Below are 27,652 nucleotides of genomic sequence, written 5' to 3' on the forward strand. Positions count from 1 at the left end.
AAGTATCATAGAAAACATAAACTGATCATGAATGTGGCAGAAGAGATAGTAGTAAGCATTATCTACTTAAGAGTTATAATTAGTCATATGCCACTAGAAACTATTACAGCAAAATGCAATGAGTGTGTAGGTAAAGGTAATACCTTTGACTAGCTTGATTGCTACCTGGACCGTAAAGTCATAACAAGGAACAGGTATGTTACCCTCCTTTCAGAAAAGTCTAGGTGGCCAAACGATGAAAAGAAAAGCTCCAAGCGATTGTACAGGAAGGCTCCGAGTGATATTACAGTAAACTTGCAAGCGATTGTACTGTCAATAAAAATATCCGACATGGAGAAAATGAACATATTTGGATTTCTAGTGGGACAATGGCTTTGAAACTTTCAGACAGGTAAGACTATATATCAGAAAAGGTACATGTGAAAATTCAGGTAGCAAACATTGATTTTTCGATGTTTATTTGACATTTTTGATCGCTGTTGCGTGACAATTTTGATCGTTTTACACGGAGCTCCACCATTCTAAGGAAAACGTTTCGATGCATATATCTTTCTTATCATTTTATTATAATAATAATAATTTTATTTGCAAAATACACCCATATGGGTCAATCAAACACAAATACAACATTTAATACAGACAGTGAAGAATTACAAATATAAACATAAAAAAAAACCATAGTTATAAATGGTAATTAATGTAACCTTTGATGGACATGGACCTCATTTTCGCAATTCTAAAGATTGCTTTATAAAGTCACCAATTTCTGTCAAAAGCTCAGATTTAGGATTTAAAAGTTGTTTTAGCTTTAAAAGTGGTTGATAATTTGTAAAATCAGGATTTATATTATTAATCTTTAAAAATAAGCAATCTCTTAAAGTTGAGTTTAGTTTGCAATATAGAAAAAAATGGTATTTATCATCAATTTTATTACAAAGTTTACATAACCTTTGATCTCTGGGTACATTTTTATATCTTCCCATTTCAACTTCTAGGTTATGGTCACTAACCCTTAATTTAGAAATTAATTGTCTGGTTTTAAAATTTGATTCTTTTAATAAATAATTTTCTTGGTTCATATTTACACAAAGAATGTTTTAGCTATCAAAACTTGAAACAGAAACGTTATATAGGTACATAAGAGTTCGTCAAAGTTTCCATCAAGCAACTTGTTATTTTGCAAATGTCGGAGCCCCGCTTGACAGTCTCCCGAATGACCAAATTATTAGAAAACCGTACAGTTCCGTTCCCACACTGTGTCTACTGAATTTGAAGTTTATCTTTATCACATAATATCCACGCCAGTTTAAAATTGAATTTTAATGAACAGTGGACTCTCAAATGTTGAAGCTCTTACTGAAGAAGTTTTCTCTGCCTTTCAATAAAGAAAGTCCTCAAAAAACTCTACTGAGTTTGAAGCTTTCCTCAGCCTCAAACACGAAAACATCATTGAAGCCATTGCCGAAATCATCGAATTTGACTTCGTTTGATATCGCCCACAATAACTTTAAATTAGAAAATGGCAAATAGTTTTGTCATATTGGATTTGAGTTTCCTGTTTCTTTGTATTAAAGATTTGAGAAACAAGATAAAAACAAGATAGTACGGTAAACAAAAATCGATCTACACAACTTAGTTCTTGTTTTATTAATTAGACATTGCTACGTGATCACTAGTGTTAATTAGCTTAAACTATAAGATAATCCACTTACTTTAAATAAGATGACTGATTCTTGATCCACAGTTTACACATTAGGAACATTAAAACATTAACAGACAAAACTACGCCTGCCATGTTGCGTTACTAATCAATCCTAATCATGTAATGCCGTTGTTACGTGCAAAACATCTGTAACAAACACCCGTGCAGCTAGGCATCGGGTAACGTCACTATCGTCAGCTCCCCTCCTCACAAAAATATAAAAGAAAGACGGAAAAAGGAAATAATGCAACATGAAAAATATGTTACGAAGTTCTTAAATAATTTGGACAAACGAACTTTGTTTTGTTTTCAAATTTAATGTACAAACCAATTTTATATTCATTTGTATCTTCATAAATGACAATTAACAATCTAAAAGCATTCAAATACAAATTATGCAGATATCTATAAACTTTTTTAATAAAGTCTACTTATTTGTTCATATTACTCATAAAGTAACTACTGATTGATCACTGGTATACAGAGCACCTGATTTCACATAACTTAAAGAAAAAGAATCTTACCGTTAAGACTTTGAAAGATTTTTTTCTGCTCATAGTTTTATCTTACTTTTAGATCTGCCTGAACACATAATAAGTTCCAATGGTAATTCTAACTACTAAAAAATTTCATTGTTCTCGCCAAATTTCTTAGTTTTTCTAATTCATTTTAATGGAAAATTTACAAATAAGTCTGTACAAGAAATCAAAAAGTTAAAGAGCATTGAGGACCAAAATTCCTAAAAGTTTTTCCAAATACAGCTAAGGTTATCTATGTCTGAAGTAGAAAAGCCTTAGTATTTCAAAAAATTCAAAAATTTGTAAACAATAAATTTATAAATATAACCATATCAATGACAATTCATGTCAGCACAAAAAGTGCTGACTACTGGGCTTGTGATACCCTCGGGGAAATAAATCTCCACCAGCAGTGGCATCGACCCAGTGGTTGTAAATAAACTCATCATAGATACCAGGACTAAATTTAGTATATACGCCAGACGCGCGTTTCGTTCACAAAAGACTCATTAGTGACGCTCGAATCCAAAAAAGTTATAAAGGCCAAATGAAGTACGAAGTTTAAGAGTTGCGGCATCTTCTGTTTCTTGTTCCTTCAAACAGACATCGTTGACTAGTACAAGAAAGTGACTCTTTGGAGTCATATGTTTGTATATGCAACTTCTAGTAAATCATAGTAAAACAATTCTAAACGCAATACACGTACCTGGTGGTTATTCAAGGATGGAACTAACTTACAAGTTACAGTCAATTGCAATCAATTGGTATAAAATCAGACATATTTTGAAGATATTTTAAGAAGATGGACTCTAAAAAACAGGACAGAAATGATGTATGAAGAGTCCTCTATAAAATATTCTGGAATTATGTGTATGTTGCACATATAAGTTAATCAAAACAGGAGCCTGTTTTTGTTTGTTGATGTGGTTCATAAATTTTTCTCGTTTCCGGTTTTTATATAGATTAGACCGTTGGTTTTCATGTTTGAGTGGTTTTTATACTAGTCATTTTTAGGGCCCTTTATAGCTCACGATTCGTTGTGAGCCAAGGCTCCGTGTTACATATTTAAAAAAGTATATTACCAAAAGTATTTAAAAGTTCCACATAACAGACCAGAACAACTCTTGGTTCTGAGAACAGACCTACAGACAAACAAGAATGAACAACACATGGTACAGATAGTCTGGCTGAAGAACAAAGTTTGAATTTATGAATAAGTAATTTTCAATTGATTTTATAGCACTCTACAAAAATCGCTATTTTGCCAAAATAGCCACTGCTTATAACTAATTAGATGAAGTTACATCCTGCACATCGTTTACCGAAAGGCACACATGTTAACCATAGCAAAACGTGACAGACAAAGAAAGAATCCTTGAAATCGCAACAAGCTCCATTGTCTTTTTAAATTCCATTATTTCTAAACTGGCGTGGATGAACATAAGTAAAGGCTACAGATACTGACGTTATCGAGTGCACAATGGAATTCTTTATCGCTGCATATTTATCAGACTTATTATCGGATCTGTACTAACATGTGATGAGCAATACGACGAATGTCACATGTGGAGCAGAAGCTGCTTACCCTTCCAGAGCACCATTGAGATAACCCCGGCCAGTTTTTTTTAGCCATAGCGTTGTCACTTTATTTTCGACTGATGAGTTGGAATGTGACTCTTGTATCTTTCGTCTCTCTTTTAATAGTAGCAGAGACATATAGTTAAAATACAATCTAATGTTGTATAAATCTGATAGTATCAATGAAATTTAATGTACATATTCTTTAGGAACATATATCTCGGCAATCAACATTTTTTATATTGACTCGGACATGTCGGAGTTATATTTGAAATATGTATTTCACTTTATGTTAAACCCAACAATATGTCCTACGGTGTCACCTCTGTTATTTAAACAGATAAACGCGTATTAACACTATTTAAATATCGCATTGGTCCATCTTCTGCTGAATTAAGCCGATTGTGCGAGGGCTATATAGCCAGTCAAAATCTTTAAAATATTCAACAGCAAGTTTCCAATAGAGGATATATTTTATTACGGGAATTAGTAGCTATCAAGCTGGTAATAGATTTTCTTACAACAGAAAAAACACTGAATCCATCATAATTATAATAATATTCCTAGAGAAAGTCGTTTATGTGAATGTTGTAAAATGTGTGTTATTGAAGATGAATACCATTTTGTTCTTGTTTGTCCATCTTATAGATCTGTACGAACACAATTTTTACCAAAGTACTATTGTCATTGGTCTAATAATATCAAACTATTAAATTTACTACAAGCTTCTAGTAAGTCTCTCACGATCAAATTATGTAATTATGTAAAAGCTGCATGGAATATTCGATCTTATATAGTCTCATAACTTAATTTATGTGGCATTGTATTATACTATTGTTCTCTGTTGTCTATTCATGTTTTATATTATATAATATATGTTGTTAATTTTGCCATAGCATGTCTATGCTTTGCAATAAAGATTCATTCATTCATTCACTGAATCCATCAAAATTTTCTCAGACAGCCAATCAGCAATCGGAATTTTAACTTTAAATTGGAAATAAGATAATTACGGCAAAACTTTTCATGATATTAAAATCGGTATATTGGCACTAAAATCTGAAGGAATCATTGTTTCCATTGAATTGACCCCTGGACACGCTGATATACAGGGTAATGAACTAGCAGACCAACTGGCTAAAAAAGCAGCACAGGAGGCAGAAAAAATACAAAGCATTCAAATATTTACAAAACAAGATATAAAAAAAGGAGCAAAAGACAGTGTTATGTTAAAATGGCAAAACCGCCATGATGGGACACCAGTGATAAAGGAAGAAGGTATTATGCCTTTCAACAAAATGTGAAAAATACACTTCCAAAAGACAAACCGTCAACTAAAATATATATAATAAATACTAGTTTAAGAACAATTAAGCTATTGTAATTTAAACTCGTACAAATCAATGATATGCTCAGCACTCATCGACAAATGCAACTGTGGACAAATAGAAACAGTTGACCATTATCTACTGGATTGTGAAAATTATGAGGAGGCTAGAGAAAAACTCCTCTCTGCACTCTACTTCATAACATCATAACTAACACTTGAATCAGAAGTATTATTAGCAACAACAGAAAATGAAACTTATAAACATCACATAGAAGATATTCAACATTTGTTAGGGGTCTTTATTAAAGATACTGGAAGGTTCACAAAATAGATAGTTAAGGTTTAATAAGGGTTAATTATTTATTCATTTCTATTTTTTGTTTGTTAATTAATCATTTAATTATTTATTTATTTTTCTCTGCAGTACCACATCATAAATACAAATGTACTAATGAGTTTTATACAAAAGCGACATAAAATTACCAGGGTGATCGAAATTACAGAGAGATTATAGTGTCAAGTTGACACTTCTAAAGACTAAAGACTATAAAGACTTATTTGGCATGGTTAACTGGTTTAAAGGAAAAATAAAATAATTGGTGTTGCTAGTGAGAACAGGGTTTTATACTATAGAAATACCTGATGAGAACATCAGATCACCAGAAACTGTGACAGTTCTATTTATTTCATTAAAGTGTAGCGAGTTGGTGAAAAGAGGATAGCGATTTAGTATGGGGCGATATGCTGGTGGGGCGAGTTGTCTTGTTTCCATTTAAAGTCCGTTACAGTATAGTATAACTTTATAATATTTAAGTTCATAGACATATCATTGAAATACAAAGTCGTCGTAAAGTTTGTTTTACCATAATTTTAAACCTGATTTGAAAGAAATAAATAAACAAAATCTTCCAAATCGAAAATGAAAGTTCAACAGAGGAAAAAAGCTCTTTTAAATGTTCTAGATTTTGGAGATGACAGCCATCCGCTGCATCTTATTATAACAGAAAATCATGCCAGAAGGCTAGACATTGAAGAAGACAATTTTTCCTTCGTGACATTGGCAGGGAAAAGATGTTTTGAAGCAGATATTGGGCGTGACAGTTCACTTTCATTTTCATCACCAAATTCTACACACAGTAGTAAAACTAATTTGAGTTCTCCCTCTCATCCATACCCGCCGTCTTCTACAAACCCTGATCAAAATGATAGCTTTAGTCAGTACAATCCAGATCAGTTGGATATCACTGCATGTGTAAAGATAATTGACAGAGAACATCCAATATCAACACAAGTTGAAGCAGATTTTCCAGAAATTAGCAGCTATTGTGTAGTTGTGACTTGTTCACTGCAATTCTTATCACATTATCAGATTTCTGTTGATGATGATTTCTTTGTAAGAAAAATCACAGTTTTTCAGTTGCAGAAAGTAGTCATCGGTGTGGCTGAAGAAAAAACATTTGAATGGTTAAATAAAATAAAATTTGACCAATGGTTACAAACAAAAGTGTGTCAACATCCTGTTCTAGTGAGAACAAATGACATATTTCTTGCCTCTTATCCAGAAGAAGATTCCCTCACTGAGGCAAAATTTGATCCTGCTTATTTTTTTGATATGATTATACTTGAAGCATGTCCACTAAGACAGGGTATCATAACAGTGAACACAGAAATTATTTTCTCGTACTCAAAAGAAAAAGATGAAATCTTTGAGCCGATACATTTAGAAATGCCTGGCAAAAGACCTAAATCTAATGGATTAGACACTACCAATTACTTTGTATCAGATTTCTGTCAGCCATTGATACCAGATTCTTTGAAATTGAATGCTAAAACTATCGGTGTACAGAAATTATCTGCAAGTGGTTCTTTGCCGTCATTTGATGTAGAGGTTGTTCAGCAGGAAGTTTTGTGGAGAAAACTCCTTAATACACCACAAAGAGATATAACATTTGACCCAATGAACATTATAGGAATGACAAAGAATACCATGTTGCACAATGGGTTCTTTGAAGAAAGCCTGGTCAAAGTTTCATTTGAAAGTAACTCCAAAATAGAGAATGTTCATTACAGAATTGGACTTGTGAAATGTGTTTCTGATACTGTGGAAAAGACAAACAAAGTATTTGTGTCCCCTCTTCTAGTGTTTAATTTACAGAAAACTCACTATAAACATGGACACAAAACACCACTGATAATAGAGGTAATTAAATCTTAGAAACATTAATACATGTAACTGATCAATGGTAATAAAAAATGAAATGTACAACCACCAAATTTTAATGTTTAAACAGAACATTATTTTGGACAGTGATCATTATCATCATGATCATGTTGACTGTTCATGGAAAGGTATAAAATATTCTAAAATTAATGTCTTTTGTGGAGGTAAATATGTGGTTAATTGATTCTTGAAAAACTAATATTCACCGAGTGTGACGGCTGAAGTGAATATCATTTTTTTTTAATTGAACCACATATTTACCATGACGAAAGACAACAATTGTTTATTCCATATTTCTTGATAAAACAAATTATTATTTGATGACAAGTATTAACCAAAACCAACTGTACATGAAAAATCATCCCATAGTTATACATGTACAATGATGAAGAAGCTAACAACTTGTAGCAGATTGAAATATCACTTTCTTCAAGTGAATATAAAGCTGTTTTATTTAAATTCCAAATCATGTAGAAAAACTTCTTAAGTAATACATGTATCAACATAGAATAAACCTGTTTCCTGTCTCCTAGCATAAAAAAGAAGAAGGGAAGGTAGATTGGTATAACAATTTAACAAACATTTTTTACCATGACTTTTAAGAGGGGCCAAAGATACCTGAGGGATATTTAAACTCATAGATCAAAAATGAACTGACAATGCCATAGATAAAAAAGAAAAAGACAGACAAACAAATAATAGTACACAAGACACAAAAAAGAAAACTAAAGACTACGCAAAACCCCACCAAAAACTGAGGATGATTTCAGGTGCTCCAGAAGAGTAAGCAGATCCTGCTCCACATGTGGCACCTGTCATGTTGCACATGTTATAACAAACCCATATATAATCTAATTGGGTAGGTAAATAAGTGAAAAGGAAACAAGATTGTAGTTACTACATAAGGAAGATAACAGATATATCATCTGTGAATCAACTATCAACCAACTCATGATGGCATCTGTAAAGTTTATTAAGGGATGATTTCAACCTCACCATTTGGAACTCTTGGTTCAATAGCTTGACTTCAACCAATGATAAGGTGCATATCAAATACTGTCCATTACATTGTAAATGTTTTGGGGTAAGCATTAATATATAGGTTAGGTAGGGAGATAGGAAGCACAACTACATGTATATTTATATTTTTGGCCTGATCAATGTTTTGCCTGTAATTTTTGTTACAGAAATATCATTGTGACGGGGAGAAATTTGGTACAGCAAGTTCATCATGGTCTACTGCCATACCTGTTGCTACAGAGGTACACATGTCTGTTGTCAACTCACCTTATTATCATGTCAAAGGAGTTCATACTGAGGCAGTGAAAGCATTCTTCCAAGTTCCCAGGTAATTGGATAACAGTAATTTCAGTATAAATTTTGAAAAAATATTTTTTTGTGACAGTTCAGTGTTTAGGGCATTTATTATGTCAGGGAGAATTTTCTTCTCACTCTTGTGATAATGCAGAGAACAGGAGATATGGTGATACATTTTCAAACACTTTAAATATAAAGATTGGGAAATATATTAGATAATAGATAGATACACCAAATATGAATAAAGGAATCTAGAAAAAAGTAACAAATGAATTTTAACAATGACTCATTGACTATCAAAGATCTTCCATTAACAGTAAATACCCTATTAAAGTGAGAAAATACATTGTGATATAATCATAGGCAACGGCGTGAACCAAACACAAGATTCCTTACTTTGGACATTTACATAAACATGCTGTTGGGTTAAACTATGTCTTTTAGTCCAGTCAAACTAAGATTTAACCTCAAACTAATTGCAACAGAAAATTATCTCATCCTTCTGAAATGTATCTATAAGTCCAGTTTAAAATTAAGCTACTGCTAACACACTTTGTTCTCTATAATATTTTACAACACATTCATATATTTTTTTTTTCAAGACTGGTCACTAAAGATGACATATTACCTATTAAAAGTTCAGGTATGTAAACATATTTTTCTCTTAGTGCAGTTTTATTCTCTGTTTGACAATGCACCCATACCAAAGGTCACATGTTTGAAGTTATTGAATTTTACTGAATTTTAAAGATTGCTTCAATATAAAATAGGGATGGCAACGAGTGCTCGAGTACTCAGGTACTCGCTCGAAAGGCCAAGTAGTCAAGTACTGTTTTGTTACTCAGATATTCGTTTGCTGTTATACATCTTGAGATATTTTCTTCACATTTCCACTCACTTTAGTTCCGATGAAATATCCCCTTCGTTATACTAAAAAAAACAATTAAGGATGTACTTAAGTAATCTAAGGTAAAATTAAATAAATCAAGAATTCAAAATTGATACTTTAAGCTGGAAGAGTATTGAAAAAGGATCAAACTAAGCTAAAAATATTGATGGGTCATGGAGCTCCTGTTCGAGATATATGATTTATAAAATATGGCAGGAAAAGGCTGACTAGGACTTTTACCTTAATTTTGCATTGGTATTTATTATTTGGGTCTCAAATCAAAAGAAAGAAAATCAAGAATCTGCTTAAGTTTTGTTAAATGACCTTTTATAAATTATAAAGTCTTATGTTAAAAGATAAATAGGTGTTATGGGGCAAAATATTTTTCATTGTATCGTATGAAAAACACTGAGGAGTCCAAACATTTGACACTTATTTCAAAACCTCACCTAAGTACATCCTTAACAGCATAAATATGTTATCCTTAGGTTACTAATTATTATAGTAGTATTATCAACGTCCTTTTCTTCCAAGGGAATGTTTTCATGTGGACTATTTGAAACAAAAAATAAAAAGTCAAACAGTTTTTCGTCTGAAACTGTTGACCAGATCATATTTCTTTATAATTATAAGAAGAAAGTGACCCGCAGTGAACCCTACGCAACTGAATAGAGACATTTGAATGGTGTTTATACACAGATCAACACTTTCATGGATTAATAATTAACTCATCACGAGTGTAAAACTTACCTTTGTTCGTTAATCAAGTCTTCTATATAAACGTGATTTGTATAAGATGTATATCTAAATTAATTTAATTACTCCGTGTTTGAAACTTAACTAAAGATAGGCGAAACTACGAAATCTGAGCGACACGAAAAAGCACAAATAATTTGAAGTCCAATACTGTTGTTGACAAATTAATGGACAAGTCGTAATATAAAAAATACGTCTTCTCAGGAACATATCATACAAATGCAGTCTTCTTTGTCAGACTTTGTATGCAAATATTTTTAATTTTTTGGAATTTTGTGCATTTATATAATTGTATTATATGTCTCTGGGTTCATTAACAAGTAAACAAACAATAATTGCTATTATGATAGGTTATTTGTAGAAACGGGGGTCGGTAATTCATTGTTTAATTGACACAAAAAAACATAAGAGCAAGCTATGTTTGTAATAAATTTGTCTTATGTTTATGAAAGGTAACAACAAAAACACTGCATTCCACCTAAAATCTAAACTTTTCAATAGACGTTTAAGAGATTCATCCGAGTACTTGCAAGTACTCGAGTATCATGACCGAGTATCCGAGTATTAAATTTCAGATCTTTTGACATCCCTAATATAAAAATATAAAGATTTGGTAGGACTGCTAAAAAGAGAACTAGCCACCATAGAATGTAGAATAAGAAGCAGATCTCCTGTAAGGTCTTGAAGAATAAAAAAACCTTATTGTATTGTAGAGCTTTTTTGAAAATGACCCTGAATAGCAAAAAAAAAATAAGGACATCTTATGGCCTGATATATATACTTATGTATAAGTAAATAACAAATTTAAAAAGTAAGGACAGATGGTGACAAAAGACAACCACTAAACTATAAGATCCTGACTTTGGACAGGCACATATAGAATGTGGTGGTGTTCATCATATGTGTGAGTGCTCAACCCTCCATTAACCTTAGACATTTCAAAAAAACTGAGAAAATTATTAGGTACAATGTGTATACAAATCAACGAAACATCTTACCAAGTTTATCATTTATCACTATAAACATGGTAAAGACAAGCATATACATGTAGTTCTTAAAACTTTAAAAAAGATTATAATTTGGTCATAAAGTGGTCAGGCCATACAGTTTTTTCCCTTAATCATCATGCAGTCATTCTGCAACAAACAGTTATTTGGACTTAAAATTTTCTTTAAAAATTTTAGATGACCCAGAGTTCTTGACTGTGACTGTTGATGCAGATAAGAGAAATCCAGTGGTATTTTATAAAGTTGTTAAAGTAGATGGACCAAAGGCCACAGTGCCGTGTTACATTGTAGACAAAGTCAGGACCAAAGTGGTTCAGGTATAAAGTCATTTTAAATTACTACTGTGGACTCTTTTATTTTTTCATAGATACCAATGTTTATGGATTGAAGAAAACCTGTAATTTCATTGATTCTCTAAAGAAGCCTTTAGAAAATATGTACTTTGTTGAATCTTGTAATTTATGGTTTACCTTTACCAACGATATCCCTGAAAATTGGTATCTTATGAATAAAAAATGAATCCATGGTATGCAAATATATTATTCAGAAGTTTATTCCTATATATGTCTTATGATTTACAGTTGTTATAAATGAGCCAAAAAATCTTATTTATTTTGCAATTAGATTTTGAACTTTGATGTTTTCCTGAGAGTGATTAATTTGACAAAAAACTGTGTATCACCTATAGCTGTTTTTTTTACCATGTACATTTCAAGGTTACATCCTGTGGAATTTAGCAATCTTTGACGTGCATTTCATCTACAAAAGACTTATCAGTGACACTTGAATAACAAATGTTAAAAAGGCCAAAGAGCATTGAGAACCAAATATTCCTTAAAGTTTAGCCAAATACAGCTAAAAGGTAATCTATTCTGAGGTAGAAAACCTTAGTATAATATAAATGGTTGACATGTTTTTTTCAGCAAAAGAGAAATATGAGTAATCTTTCTATTGTTATATTATAGTTTGGGTCCTGTCATAGTTATGTTCCAGCTCTGGCCCTTTCCTATCTAACAGATGGACCCCTGACTTACTGGGACCAAACTTACCTCCATGGAATGAACAAATATGCTGATCATTTAGAGAAGATTATTAGACCACATTTACAGCATGGGTAAATATAACTGATTAAATTCTCGATACCAACAAGCACATTGTAGTATTGAAGTTTGACTTAGCAACTAAAATTGCATTATGTTTATAGCATATGTTAGAAACTTTTTCTTAAAGTTATTTCTTAAATCCTGAATTTGACTCTAAAATTACAAGTTATTCCCCCTTTGGGAAGTAGTGCTATGTCACAGCAGTGATGAGCAATATTGAGAAGAAAACATTCATCGATAATTTTCATGTAAAATTTTTTTAAAACAGAATGTATGATAAGTTAATGTTTTGGCTTCTGAATGCAGAATCAAAATATATAAGTCTATTTAATGAAATCTTGCAGATATACATAAGACATAAGTCTGCCAGATGTCAATGTTTATGTATTTTTAATTTCTTTCCTACATACATTGTATTTGCTTCAGGACTTAATTTAAGGAAAATTGCAAAAAAGTCTCAATAAAATACTCATAGATGTGATCAGCGAATAATATTGCTGAGATTTCTGATGGTTAACTTTTAAAAAAGTAAAAATTCAATGATAAACTAAATAGAAATTTACTTTCTCACACAAAAATATCTAACCTTTTCAAATATTTTATGTATTTTTCCATGACAATTTTAGAATTGACAAGATGGGATACAGAGAGGTTCTGCCTACAATATTACTAACTGGTCCCTCAGGATGTGGTAAAACGACTCTAGCAATAACTGTGGCCAAGCGCCTTCATCTACACATTTATAAGGTAAAACCACCTTAGCAATAACTGTGGCCAAGTGCCTTCATCTACACATTTATAAGGTAAAACTACTCTAGCAATAACTGTGGCCAAGAGACTTCATCTACACATTTATAAGGTAAAACTACTCTAGCAATAACTGTGGCCAAGAGACTTCATCTACACATTTATAAGGTAATCATGCACATTAGATAATACTTTTTTTTAAAGAATTATCAAGATGGAATACAGTGAGGTTCTATGTTTGTAAAAAATTATCCAACTTTTTAAGAAGTTTACTCAAGTAAAGACAGCCAAAATACTTAAGCAACTCAATTTGTTTATGAAAATTTAAGAAATTTTTTGGAAGAAAATAATTCTGTGATAGACTAAATTTCTTACAGTTTTACTGCAGTTATTGAAGTCGCAAATAAGAATTTGTTTTCTAAGATCAAGAATTTTCATCATTTTTCAGGTGAATTGCCACATGTTATATGGAGAGGCATCGGGTGCAACAGAATCAAGGCTGAGGAATATCATATCATCAGGTAGGACTGCAGTTGTTTTGATTATACCAATACATCAAATGGGATAGGACTTTACTCTAGTTTGGTAGTTTAAAGGCTAAAATTAGCTGAGCTGTTTTAAAGCTTATGAAATTTATTGTGGAGTCCTATTTCACATGGTTTAAACATTTTTTTACATGATTTTTAAAACATGCATTGGCATGAAACTTTGACATCTACTGTTTGTTATTTGAAATTTCTTGTCAGCCGTGAAGAGCTTCCTATAGAACAAAGGCATTTATTTTTTTTTTCATTTTTTAGAAAATAAAGTACAAATCATTGAAATATCAGAGAAAATCTGTTTAGATTAAGATGTTGTGAATGGAATTGGCCTGCTTTTCAGATACAAGCCATATAAAGTGGCAAAGGTTTAATTTATGTTTCAGAATCAGAACATTCTAGGTAATATTATCAAAAGTGTACACCAGAACAAATTGATTAGATAATGACATCCTGAAAAATGACCTTTGACCAATTGTATGATGCTATTTTGATTACATCTTTCTAACGTCCAAATAACCCATTTTAGTTCTTTTTGTATGTTCTCATGTCTTGGAATTTGTCTGGAAAGTAAGGTGCCATTCTTGTCCCCCCCCCCGTTCAATTTTGTATTCTGTTCCTAAAAAACCTTTAAATTCTAGGATGATTTGAGCTAACTGAGCCTAATGCATAGTTTAAACTACAATATACAAACTTTTTTTTATATTTCCAGCCACTACCTACTCACCATGTATACTCCTCCTTCATAGCATACATGCTCTGGGAAAAGACAAAGAGCGAAATACAGAAGGTATGTAAATATTCTTTTGGGGAAAGACAAAAAGAGAAAAACAAGGATAAAATCAAGAAGAAATACAGGAGACATGTGTAAATGCTGTATAGAAAGAATAAACTAGATACTCTAACTTAGCTTTATATAAATTCTCTTGGAAAAAGGCAGCGAAAGAAACACTTAGTTTAAATTATACATGTGAATGGCCTTGAGAAAGACCAAAAAAAAAAAAGGTCTAAAGGTTGATCATTCTTTAAAAAAAACTTATATACTTTGTACTGTTAGGAAGGACGCAACGAGAAATATACGAAAATATATAATGATGTTCTCATTTTTTTTCTCAAAATAATTTTATAATAGTAGTAAAACCACTCATTCATTCATTCTATAATTAGCTCTAAAAAGCTATAAGAAACTGCTGTCAGATGCAACTCTAAGTCATATTTGGTCATTTATAAATGAGACCAACAATACCCTTTCATTGAATCATATGTTTGTTGTAGATCCAAGAGTAGCCAACACATTCCGTACATGTATGCAGGATCTACCAAAACAATGTGAATATCCAGTTGTTGTCATAGGAACCACAAGTTCAGCCAATAAACTTGCAGCAGATGTCCATGAAACTTTCTTACATCAACTTCAAATAGAGGTATCAATGAGATTGTCCTATTTCATTGAAATCTTTTTAGAAATTTTGTATTTCATTGATAACTAAAGAAATTATATATGTCTTGCTGCAAGACCTTGTGGAATTCTGATTGTCTATGTATAATGTTTATTATAACCCCTCTCTAAAGGAAGGTGTGTCTACATGTTTGTCTATAACTGTTAATTTTGTCCACCTAAATTTAAAAAATGACCAATTTCACATTATTTAACTGGAACTTGAAACTGAAAGTTTTTTTTCCTGACACTTTGATTGAGTTCAGTCTCTAAAGGTGTGTCTTATGTTAAGTTAACTGTAAGAATATTGTACAGATGATATTTGTCTTCAACTAACTTTAAACAATGTTTATTTATTACAGTCCCCCGATGAGAATGAGAGAGCTGAAATGTTAGATGGACTACTACAAAGTGTATGTTATGCTGGAGATCTATCTGGACAATATCTGGCTCAAAGGACAGCTGTGAGTACACTTATAAGTAATGTGAATAAAACTTATCCATGGTAAATCATTTAGTAGCTTGTTCAGAAATCATGAAAAAAAATGTTTACTTGATCACATTGATACTATGTTTTGGTTGGTGATGGGAAGTTGTATCATTCATTGGCAACCAAATTACATTACCATATTTTTATACTATCGAAAGTCAATAAAAAATGAAAGTATATAATCACGCAGCAATTTATTTATAGATCTTTATTCGTGAAGAAAATATTTTGATAGTGGAAGTCCAATCATAAATTTATAGAGGACACATATTACTTTACAGCTTTACTGAAACAAATTACACAACTAAGAATATGTTGAATCAAATTAGATATGTTGTACTTTCATATTATTTATCTAGTGAAAGACAACTGTAAATACCTTAAGGGTATCCACCCACTATTACTCAACTGCACGATAACCACTTCAGGTGTTGGTTCACCTTGTTCAAATTCAAGTTTACTTTTTTACTGTGAACCCCTGCATCCGACAAGATCCACCTTTGCCACACTAGCATTGTACCGACAACCACCCAGCATGGACGAAAAACTGGACCATTTAAAAAGTTCTCGATCCGTTCCCGAAAATTACCAGATACGAGAAAAAAAGAAGAGATTTTTGAAACAGAAGCAACCACAGAAACATACAAATAAGAAGCAGTCCATCACTGAAGATTAACATACCATACTTTAAGTACAAGAAGTCGAAATAATTCGGAATACCAGGCATTTTATGTAGAGGAAAAAGGAAGGAATCAGAAACAAAATGAACCACATAAACCACAAAACATATTTATAAAGAAAGCTTGATCTACGGACACTTTATTAGGAAAGTAAAGTTTTATGAACTTATCTACCAAGTTTTACCATTCCTAAAATTGCGGCTATCATACACTTCACCCTATTACCAAAGCAATTAGAAGCAGTACCTTCCTTGGAGCGAAGCCAGTTGAATTGGTACGGGATGGCCAGTGGGGTGTTGTCCAATCTGGAAATGAACTGACATTTTATGATCTACTTTCATCATTTCTACAATATTACCACTAGAAACCTCCATGAGAACAACTACACAGACGTGCAAGAATAGCAGCTAACCACTTCATTAATAACTTTATTGACTAACTTTCAATTTTAACTATACTATATTCTTATTTTACTTTCACTTTCTATTTATATCAATAACGTCGTCATAACAACCTCTATTGTTCGGCGAACAACACAATCGCTCAAAATTTGTACTTCACTGTTTGATTTCATGTGTAATATTGTCCTGAAGATGCCACCCTTGTTGGCGAAACATGTCGACCAGAATAAACTCTTACCATGCGGTAATTGATGGGTGTTGTTGTCTTTATTATTTTATTTTATTTTTCATATTATTTGTAAATTTGATATAGAACCTTGTTTTATTTATTTGAAGGGTTTTGTATTAGGAGATATGACAGCTCTGGTGTCCCATGCTAAAAGAGAGGCTTACACACAAGTCTTAAAGTTTTGGTAAGTACATCAGCGTGTGTCTGTGTCTAGACAAAGTCAGGAGCCTTGTCAGCAGTTATCTTCTATCATATTTTAATTTTTGGTACTTTTTTCTAGAAATTGGAGTAGATGGCGGATCTGTGTTCAAAATTTTAACAATATTTTCAGACCACTTGCATTTTAAAATTTGATCTGTTGACTCTTTCACTAAATTTCTGCCAAAAAGAATTTATGCATGACTTAAATGTTGATCAAGATTGATTGATTGTTGTTTGCTGAACATTAGGTGTCAAATATTACATGTACTGTGGATTCATTTTTATTCGTGGTATACCAATTTTCGTGGATTTCGTGGGTAACAGCGAACCACGAATTTAAGAATTCAACGAAAAATAATCCCGAGAAATGTGTATTGAGTCGGATGTTTATTTCCGGTTATGTTATGCAGTTCTAGTATAGTGTTGACTAGCGATAAACATTGTAACATAACACGTGTTTTTTATTGAAAGAAGATACAAGTATTTTGATTAAATCTATAATAAATATATCTTATATCAGTGATAATTTACTTTTTAAAATTGATTAAAACAGTTCATGGAAAATAACTGCAAGTTGTTAATTACCGTGTCATAGTTTGGTTTACCAGTGATTATCATTAAACATCAATAGGATTAAGTACGGGGATATTGCCCGTAGGTAATATTGTTTATGACAGGAACATTTATTTTCACACCTTATACTTATATCACTGTTTATTATGTCGTGATTAGGGAAATGAGCTTTCAATCATAAAGTTTTGAATGCCTTATAGAATTCAGACAAGAATTTATAATTGTAAAACAAACAAATAATTAGTTGTCTCTGTCCATTATTCTAATCGAAGTTATCAATGAACACTTTAACCTAGAATGACCAAGCGAGCTTTTTCAATGAATTCCTTCTTTTTTGTTTTGTTTTATTATTGATCAAACCAAGGAGGTTATATGATCTCCTAAATCAAAAAGAAATCCACGAATTACGTATCTAATTGTTTGTTGTTGTAATCAGTGATCCACGAATTTACGTATACCACGAAACGTCTTTTTTTCTCTATCCACGAAAATTGATACCCATGAAAATAAATGAATCCACAGTATGTTCAAGCCCATGTTTAAAAAGAAGATTTTGCTATGTTATAATCTACAACTATTATTTATTACAGTTCATCTGATAAACAGATATTAAGTTTAGAGGAAGAGAATGATTTAGCCATGGCCGGAGTTGTTGTTCAACAAGAAGATTTTGTAAAAGCTCTAGATCAGCTACAAGCAGCTCATTCAGATACTATTGGTGCACCAAAGGTATTATTTGTTTACATCGAATAGGAAACATAATATATATATATATATTATATATATATATAATGCTATCTCATTATATATATATATATATATATATATATATATATATATATATATATATATATATATATATATATATATAGATTCTCTATCTTTTGCAAGTGAGCTACATGACTTTGTACTACCAAAAAAAAAAATTGTTTTCCACTCAAGATATTTAATTTTAGATCGTCAAAATGAGAGTTTGAGATAGCATGTTAATATCTAAACTTTAATTATCAATATTTTAGAAATGCATATTTCTAGTTTTTGTCGAGCCTGCAACTTTTGTTGCAGAAAGCTCGACATAGGGATAGTGATCTGGCGGCGGCGGCGTTAGCTAACTTCTTAAAAGCTTTATATTTTAGAAGGTGGAAGACCTGGATGCTTCATACTTTGTATATAGATGCCTCATGTTAAGAAGTTTCCGTCAGTTACATGTCTAATGTCCTTGACCTTATTTTCATGGTTCAGTGACCACTTAAAAAAAAAGTTCAGATTTTTTGTAATGTTGAATTCTCTCTTATTATAAGTAATAGGATAACTATATTTGATATGTGCATACCTTGCAAGGTCCTCATGTCTGTCAGACAGTTTTCACTTGACCTCTACCTCATTTCATGGATCAGTGAACAAGGTTAAGTTTTGGTGGTCAAGTCCATATCTCAGATACTATAAGCAATAGGTCTAGTATATTCAGTGTATGGAAGGACTGTAAGGTGTACATGTCCAACTGGCAGGTGTCATCTGACCTTGACCTCATTTTCATGGTTCAGTGGTTATAGTTAAATTTTTGTGTTTTGGTCTGTTTTTCTCATACTATATACAATAGGTCTACTATATTTGTTGTATGGAATGATTGTAAGGTGTACCTGTCTAGCGGGCAGATATCATGTGACCTTGACCTCATTTTCATGGTTCAGTGGTCAAATTTAAGTTTTTGAGTTTTGGTCCTTTTATCTAATACTATATGCCATAGGTCATCTATATTTGGTGTATGGAAATATTTTATGATCTTTATGTCAGTCGCGCAGGTTTTATTTGACCGTGACCTCATTTTCACGGTTCATTGCACAGTGTTAAGTTTTTGTGTTTTGGTCTATTTTTCTTAAACTATAAGTAATAGGTCAACTATATATGTTGTATAGAAGCATTGTTAGCTGTACATGTCTGCCTGGCATGGTTCATCTGACCTTGACCTCATTTTCAAGGTTCATTGGTCTTTGTTTAGTTATCTTGGTTAATGTTAAGTTTATGTGACAGTTGTATTAAAGCTTAGCTTTATACTTAGGACTATCAACATAATATCAAAGATTAGTATAGAAGGCGAGACGTTTCAGCATGTGCACTCTTGTCTTGTGTAAAATCCAATTATTGAGTAGGAAAACAATGGCATTGTTGCCAATGAAACACAGGTGATTTAAATTATATAAAGCAACCTGGCTGAGACCTATGTGAGTGCTTGGTGTAGATTTATCTAACATTTAAGCACCTTATTTAAGAATGCTGAAAATTGTGCTAGCTTTAAACAACTCCTTTCTTAGCATGGCCCCAATCTTTGTGACGTCTCCACAACACACAATAACAGTTGTATATTTTGTAATTGTAGATTCCAAGTGTGAAATGGAGAGATGTTGGTGGGTTACTCGATGTTAAAGCTGAAATACTGGACACTATACAACTGCCTTTACAATACCCAGAACTATTGGCTGCTGGTCTGAGACGATCAGGTTTGTACAACGATTTGAGTTTGCATGGATTGTGAATCGTGTGGGATATTAATGTAGAATGCAAGATGAAAGAAAGAAGGTCTTTAGCAGACTGATGTCTGAGATAAACTTTATCTGCTAAGTATCAATGGCTGCCTTTCAAACATGTGATTCTCTCATCTGAGTTATAAATCTTTTGGAGATTTTCAATGTCTTGATTAACATTAATGCAATATTTTATATATATGGTAGTTATTCAGAGGCAGCATGAAAATATGGAACCCTCTCAATACTCATTCCTTTCTCCTTATCAAAATTTCAAATACTATTCATTTTTTAATCAAAATTTGAAAATCTCGATTTTTTAGATCCACTCCTAATCAAAATTTTTAAATCTCCATATATTGCATCCTTCCTCTAATCAAACTTTTAAAAGCTCCAGATATAAGTAAGATCCATTCTATTTCTTTATTCTGTTACATGTTTGCATCTTGAATTGGTTTTGGCTAGTCTATGGTAAATTCTTCTAAAATAATTTCTTTTGTATAATTTTAGGAGTGTTATTATATGGACCACCTGGGACAGGAAAAACACTGTTGGCCAAGGCTGTGGCTACAGAATGCTCTCTCAACTTTTTAAGGTAATAACATACTAATATTAAGCAATTAAAAGATAAATTCTTGAAATACAGAAACGACGCTTTATTAAAAAAAAAGCGTGTAGTTTTTCATATTAAATGCAGCTTACATTATTTAACTATAATTATTTCCTTATCTGATAATATCAACATAACTCTTTCTTAGGTAATATTTTCAACATACCTTTAGAATCAACGCAATATTGTAATTGTGGCTTTCAAATTCATTTAATTTTTTTTTATTTCATACATTTTTTAATGGTGAGTACATTTATAATACTGTGGATTCATTATTATTCGTTGGATACCATTTTTCGTGGGTACAGGTGAACCACGAATTCACATGATCAACGAATTACAAATTTTCTATAGGCTTTGTACATAGAAATTGGCAAACCACGAATTCAGATATCCACGAAAATGAAAATTTTCTTTAATCCACGGAAATTGATATCCACGAAAATAAATGAATCCACAGTAAGTATATTGTACTGTTAAATTGTGGAAAGATAAGCTAGTTTCAATGTAATTACACTGAAATGAAAACACTCAACTCAAATAATAAGGAATTCTCTTATTTATTACAGTGTAAAAGGTCCTGAGCTGATTAACATGTATGTGGGACAAAGTGAACAGAACATAAGAGAAGGTTTGTAAAAGAATAAATTACAAAATAAATACCAACTTGTACCCATCAAAACTGTATCCCTGACACAATTCTTTTCTTTAAAAGCATATTCTCTTTCTTACCAGTGGAGCTGAGTATTTCCCCCCAAAAAGGGACTCACAGGCCTACTTGGATTCATCCAACTCGGGTTGACTGAGTTTTAAAAAGATCAGTGCTAATGTGCATGTGAACAACCTTTCTGAAACAAGGTCAAAACTCTTTCATAGAGGTGATAAGGCAAGTGATTTTTTTACTTAGCATTAAAATAAAAAGTGTGGGGGGGGGGGGGGGGTTTGTCAGTTGAGTTATCTCGACAGACACTACTTACCCGAGTTGGACGAATTGAAGTAGGCCACAATGTTTATCAACCTAATCTCTAAAGTTTTAGGTATACACAATTTTATTGCATACTATAATTAAACTTCTTTTGTGTAAGTATTTGACTTGTTGCCATTAAAAAAGGCAGAACATGTCAAAAGATTTATATTACAATTTTGAAAGTACCTAATAAACCTGAAAATATGATAAGAACTTATTTTTATCCAATACTAGATATTACATTTACTACTATTTCAAATGTAATAAGAAAAAAAAACAGAATTGACTTATGCATGATTGTCCAGTGTCATTGTACTATTTTTCCAGAGTAAAAATATATATTTGAAGAAATTAATCTTGTTTTTTTTTACTTTGTTTTTTTTTACAGTATTTGAAAGAGCTAGAAGTGCCACACCATGTGTTATATTTTTTGATGAATTAGATTCTTTAGCACCCAACAGAGGGAAAAGTGGAGACTCTGGTGGAGTTATGGATAGGTATTTATGATGGAGGATGTAAATTTAGGTGTTGCTAACTGACACATGAAAATATATAAATAACAAAAGGGCATATACAGAATTTCAAAAATCCAGCAAAAGTCAACTTTGCCCAAGGGATTTGAACCTTATTATTATAATTATATGTGAAGCCAGATATACTCTTCTGACACAAACATGTTATTTCCATGAACTCTTTGTCATATTAGTTGTCTTTCTACACAAAGCATGCATATATATGTTAAACAATGGAAATACATTGCAAAATTGACTGGTCAATAGTCCATTTGCCAATTACCGACAAATTACTTCCCGTTGTCAATCGTAGACTGTTTCCATACCAGACAAAATTGGTTTTTGCCAATGCAAAGCATAATGAATTGAAAGTGATGTATCAGCAGTTTAATTATTTTTCATGAAAAATAATTTCTGATGTCAAAAGTATTTTGCTTAACAACAAATTAATGTAATCAAAAGATTTGAAAACCTTAAAGATTACTCACATTAGGCACAGGTAAATTTGCTCTCTCTGCTAGCTCTCCATTATAAATAAAAATCAATGTCCCTCATAAGGGAGACAACTACAAAAGGGATCTCTAATTACAGGGTCAATAACAGGAATTGGCAAATAGCCTATTGATGTCAAATTTACAGAAATCAAGTTAAAATTGTATTGTCTTATATTGGAAAGTACTTTTTATGTAAAGATATTTTTGTTCACAGAGTTGTGTCACAGTTGTTGGCAGAACTAGATGGTCTACATAAATCCAGTGATGTTTTTGTGATAGGAGCTACAAACAGACCCGACCTGTTAGACCCTGCCCTACTCAGGCCTGGAAGGTAATCATCATTATGTTCCTCAATCTCAGGAAAGACTCTTGTCATTTAAAATTTTCCTTATTCATGATAATGGAGTTCAACATTTCGAACGATACTTGAAATATTTGTCAAGTCATAAATATTTGTTCATTTTTGAGAACACAAATTTTTCTGCAACCATTAAAAAAAAATTATTTTCTCTCTACATGTATATATTTTTTGTGCGTTTGTGTTTGGATAAAACCGATTTATTAAAGAAATAAAAGTCTCTATAAGCTTTAGTTCAAAATGATTGGACTTTTGGACTAGTCTTTAATTTTAACTGCATAATAAATGTTTATATGCCATCAAATAACTTTTTTTCCAAAGTCTAATTAGAACAAAGCAGGACACCAAGATAAAGTGATTGATGTAGTTAGACCAATGATATGTTTATAAATGATGAATCATAAGGCATATTGGACTCTGTACGACCTTTAGTACATTTTACTTTTATGTATTTTAATCTTCAAAAAGAAAGACCTTGGGATTATAATTAATGTTTTTAACATTTTTCATATTAATGTCAAATAATAAAATTGAGAAAGGAAATGGTGAATATGTCAAAGCGACAACCACCCGACCATAGAGCAAACAACAGCCGAAGGCAACCAATGGGTCTTCAATGTAGCGAGAATTCCCGCACCCGTAGGTGTCCTTCAGCTGGCCCCTAAAATATGCATAATAGTACAGTGATAATGGACGTCATACTAAACTCCGAATTATACACAAGAAACTAAAATTTAAAATCATACAAGACTAACAAAGGCCAGAGGCTCCTGACTTGGGACAGGCGCAAAATTGCGGCGGGGTTAAACATGTTTATGAGATCTCAACCCTCCCCCTATACCTCTAGCCAATGTAGAAAAGTAAAAGAATAACAATATGCACATTAAAATTCAGTTCAAGAGAAGTCCGAGTCTGATATCAAAAGATGTAACAAAAGAAAATAAATAAAATGACAATAATACATAAATAACAACAGACTACTAGCAGTTAACTGACATGCCAGCTCCAGACCTCAATTAAACTGATTGAAAGATTATGTCTTCATCATATGAATATCAGGTACAATCCCTCCCGTTAGGGGTTTAGTATCATACTATCATAAAATATATGAGAAGAACATAACCCGTGTCATGCCAACAACTGTTTTTTTAGAAATAAATGTGTTTAGTTCCGATGCAAAGACCCTATCAGTGAATCAATGTTAAAGCCAAAATATGCAATCTTTAATGACCTGACAACAGTATCGTAACTATATCCCCTTTTAATAAGTCTATTTAAAGGTTTTGTTAGTTTCTGAGGAGAAATAAACCTTTCTGTTTCATATTTAACAACAAAATGTATATACAAAATATATTTACAGATTTGACAAGTTACTGTATCTTGGAGTTAGTCAGGATACTGATTCCCAGTTGAAGATATTACAGGCATTAACAAGAAAGTAAGTTTTGAATAGGAACCAGTATGCATCAGTTGTTCATCTCATAAAATACATAATTGGTAATTCTAATATGACGTTCTTCTTTAGCTTTGGATACAAAGCCATGTTCTAATTTGAATAGAACATAGGCTGCACGCTAACGCTCAGTATTAAGATATTAACAAATATAATGCCTACCCATGTTAAAACGAGCATAGAGCATGACATGAAAGAATTATTTCTTAAACAATAAAATTGGTACCCAAACAATAATAATGAATCAACAATATGTCCAAACTTGAAAACCTTGAATTAAAAACTCACAAACCATTGATTTTTGCTTTGACCATAGAAAAGTAGGAATTGATGAATAACAATGCTAGCAAATAAAGGACACATTGATAGTATTTGTATGAATTAAAAAACATATATAATTTGAATGGCATTGTTCTTATGGTATATGTGGTACAATTCTACCTTCTATGAGCAATATACTTTCGAGTCCTTGGTAAAAAAAATGTGCAATTAAAGGAAAAGTGGGTAAACTTTGAGTCATGAAGAATTTTTCCCATGATATAACAAAAATTTTCACGATCAAATACACAACGCAACGCAATAATCTACAAGGGGTATTGAATTTGAATGGCATTGTTCTTTTGGTAAATGTGGTACAATTCTATCTTCAACGAGCAATATATGACTCATATATCAACCAAAAGAGAATTAAATTAGAAGGTAATGTCATAATTGCTTTTGAAATTTGTTTCTCCAGTAGTGTTGTGGAAATTTGATAGGTCAACGACTCCATGCATGTTATGCTTTTGTAGATTTAACCTGGAGAAGGATTAACACTAGAGTTTTATAGTCAATAGAGGCTCTAGAAAATTTACTATTTTTTTACTTTTTTGTAATTAAATGGTGAAAAAATTAGATTAAAAATAGTGTTGCTTAAAGATGTCCTTACAGATGCTGATTCTTTTATGCTTTTATTTTTAGATTTAAATTGGAGAAGAATTTAGAATTGAGAAATGTTGTGGAGAAATGTCCAAAGAATCTAACTGGTGCTGACTTCTATGCTTTAGCTTCTGATGCCATGCTGAATGCTTTAAAAAGAAAAATCACCATGCTAGAAGCTGGTAAGCAGGTTTTGTATAGTTAATGTCAATGGACAACTTACAATTAACTATTTTATGTCTGATTACATTCTGCTGATCAATCAGGATTATTTTGATTGAAAATAAGGACATTGGGTAGGTGGTAAATATGGAATTATCAAACAGAATTCCCAGAAATACTAACCTTCATTAACTGGCGGACATCAACATGTCTTTCGATCTGTTAGCCCAAACTTTACTTTTGAGTCCTTGGTAAAAAAAATTGTACAATTAAAGAAAAAGTTGGGTAAACTGTAAGTCATGAAGAATTTTTCCCATGATTTAACAAAAATTTTCATTTCAGTGTTACAAAAAATTATTTGAATATTTTAAAAGTAGCATCCTCTTTGGAAGAATGTTTATCTATGTGTTGATAATCAATCAAGTGGACCTTTTGTTTTTGTTTAAGATTTAATGATATATTGTTCTTTTCTTTTCAGGGGAGACGACTGACCAAGAAAACGTTATTGTATCGGAGAATGATTTTCTACAGTCCTTGTCAGCTTTAACACCATCTTTATCTGATGATGAAATGAAACATTATGAAGAACTAAGAGCTTATTTTTCTGGAAATTCTGCATCTTGATGAAAACCTGTCCTTAAAAATCTGTGATAATTATAATTTATTGTTAAAAACCGATGAATATAAATGGAATAAATATGAAATAAAATTTGTAAATCAGTATTGTTGTTACATTGTATATAATAAAACATATATGAAATGAAGACATTTTTCCTAAATCTTAGTAATCTTTTACAAAAATCTTCTCCTCTGAAACTACTGGGCCAAATTAATCCAAACTTGGCCACAATCATATTTGGGATATCTAGTTTTAAAAATGTGTGGCGTGACCCGGTCAACCAACCAAGATGGCCGCCATGGCTAAAAATAGAACATAGGGGTAAAATGCAGTTTTTGGCTTATAACTCAAAAACCAAAGCATTTAGAGCAAATCTGACACGCGGTAAAGTGTTTATCAGGTCAAGATCTATCTGTCCTGAAATTTTCAGATGAATCGGACAACCTGTTGTTGGGTTGCTGCCCCTGAATTGGTAATTTTAAGGAAATTTTGCTGTTTTTGGTTATTATCTTGAATATTATTATAGATAGAGATAAACTGTAAACAGCAATAATGTTCAGCAAAGTAAGATTTACAAATAAGTCAGCATGACCAAAATGGTCAGTTGACCCCTGAAGGAGTTATTGCCCTTTATAGTCAATTTTTAACCATGTTTTCGTAAATCTTAGTAATCTTTTACAAAAATCTTCTTCTCTGAAACTACTGGGCCAAATTAAACTAAACTTGACCACAGTCATCATTGGGGTAACTTGTTTAAAAAATGTGTGACGTGACCTGGCCAATCAACCGAAATGGCTGCCACGGCTAATAATAGAACATAGGGGTAAAATGCAGTTTTTGGCTTATAACTCAAAAACCGAAGCATTAAGAGAAAATCTGACAGGGTTTAATTGTTTATCAGGTCAAGATCTATCTGCCCTGATGTTTTCACATGGATCGGATAACCCGTTGTTAGGTTACTGTCCTGAATTGGTAATTTTAAGGAAATTTTGCCGTTATTTGTTATTATCTTGAATATTATTATAGATAGAGATAAACTGTATACAGCAATAACGTTCAGCAAAATAAGATCTACAAATAAGTTTTCCATGACCAAAATAGTCAATTGACCCCTTAAGGAGTTATTGCCCTTTATAGTTAATTTTTAACATTTTTCATAAATTTTTGTTAATTTTTAGAAAATATTTTCCACTGTAATTACTGGGCCAAGTTCATTATAGATAGAGATAATTGTAGCAACAAGAATGTTCAGTAAAGTAAGATCTACAAACACATCACTATCACCAAAACACAATTATGTCATGAATTTATCCGTGTC

The 27,652-nt window shown here is 31.9% G+C and overlaps 1 protein-coding gene across 1 annotated transcript; it reads left to right on the plus strand.

Moving 5' to 3' along the window:
• Positions 1-6,014: 6,014 nt before the first annotated feature.
• LOC143069396 (peroxisomal ATPase PEX6-like) lies at positions 6,015-26,436 on the plus strand. The gene is made up of 20 exons (XM_076244013.1): positions 6,015-7,328; positions 8,537-8,697; positions 9,269-9,309; positions 11,496-11,635; positions 12,284-12,432; positions 13,048-13,168; positions 13,617-13,689; positions 14,420-14,497; positions 14,983-15,131; positions 15,508-15,609; positions 17,053-17,129; positions 18,310-18,448; positions 20,097-20,217; positions 20,752-20,836; positions 21,421-21,482; positions 22,207-22,315; positions 23,039-23,155; positions 24,543-24,620; positions 25,596-25,735; positions 26,194-26,436. The coding sequence occupies exons 1-20, from the start codon at positions 6,048-6,050 to the stop codon at positions 26,337-26,339; spliced, it is 3,369 nt and encodes a 1,122-aa protein (XP_076100128.1). The 5' UTR covers positions 6,015-6,047; the 3' UTR covers positions 26,340-26,436.
• Positions 26,437-27,652: the final 1,216 nt, after the last annotated feature.

The sequence above is a fragment of the Mytilus galloprovincialis genome, chromosome 3, assembly GCF_965363235.1.
Source record: "Mytilus galloprovincialis chromosome 3, xbMytGall1.hap1.1, whole genome shotgun sequence".
NCBI lineage: Eukaryota > Metazoa > Mollusca > Bivalvia > Mytilida > Mytilidae > Mytilus > Mytilus galloprovincialis.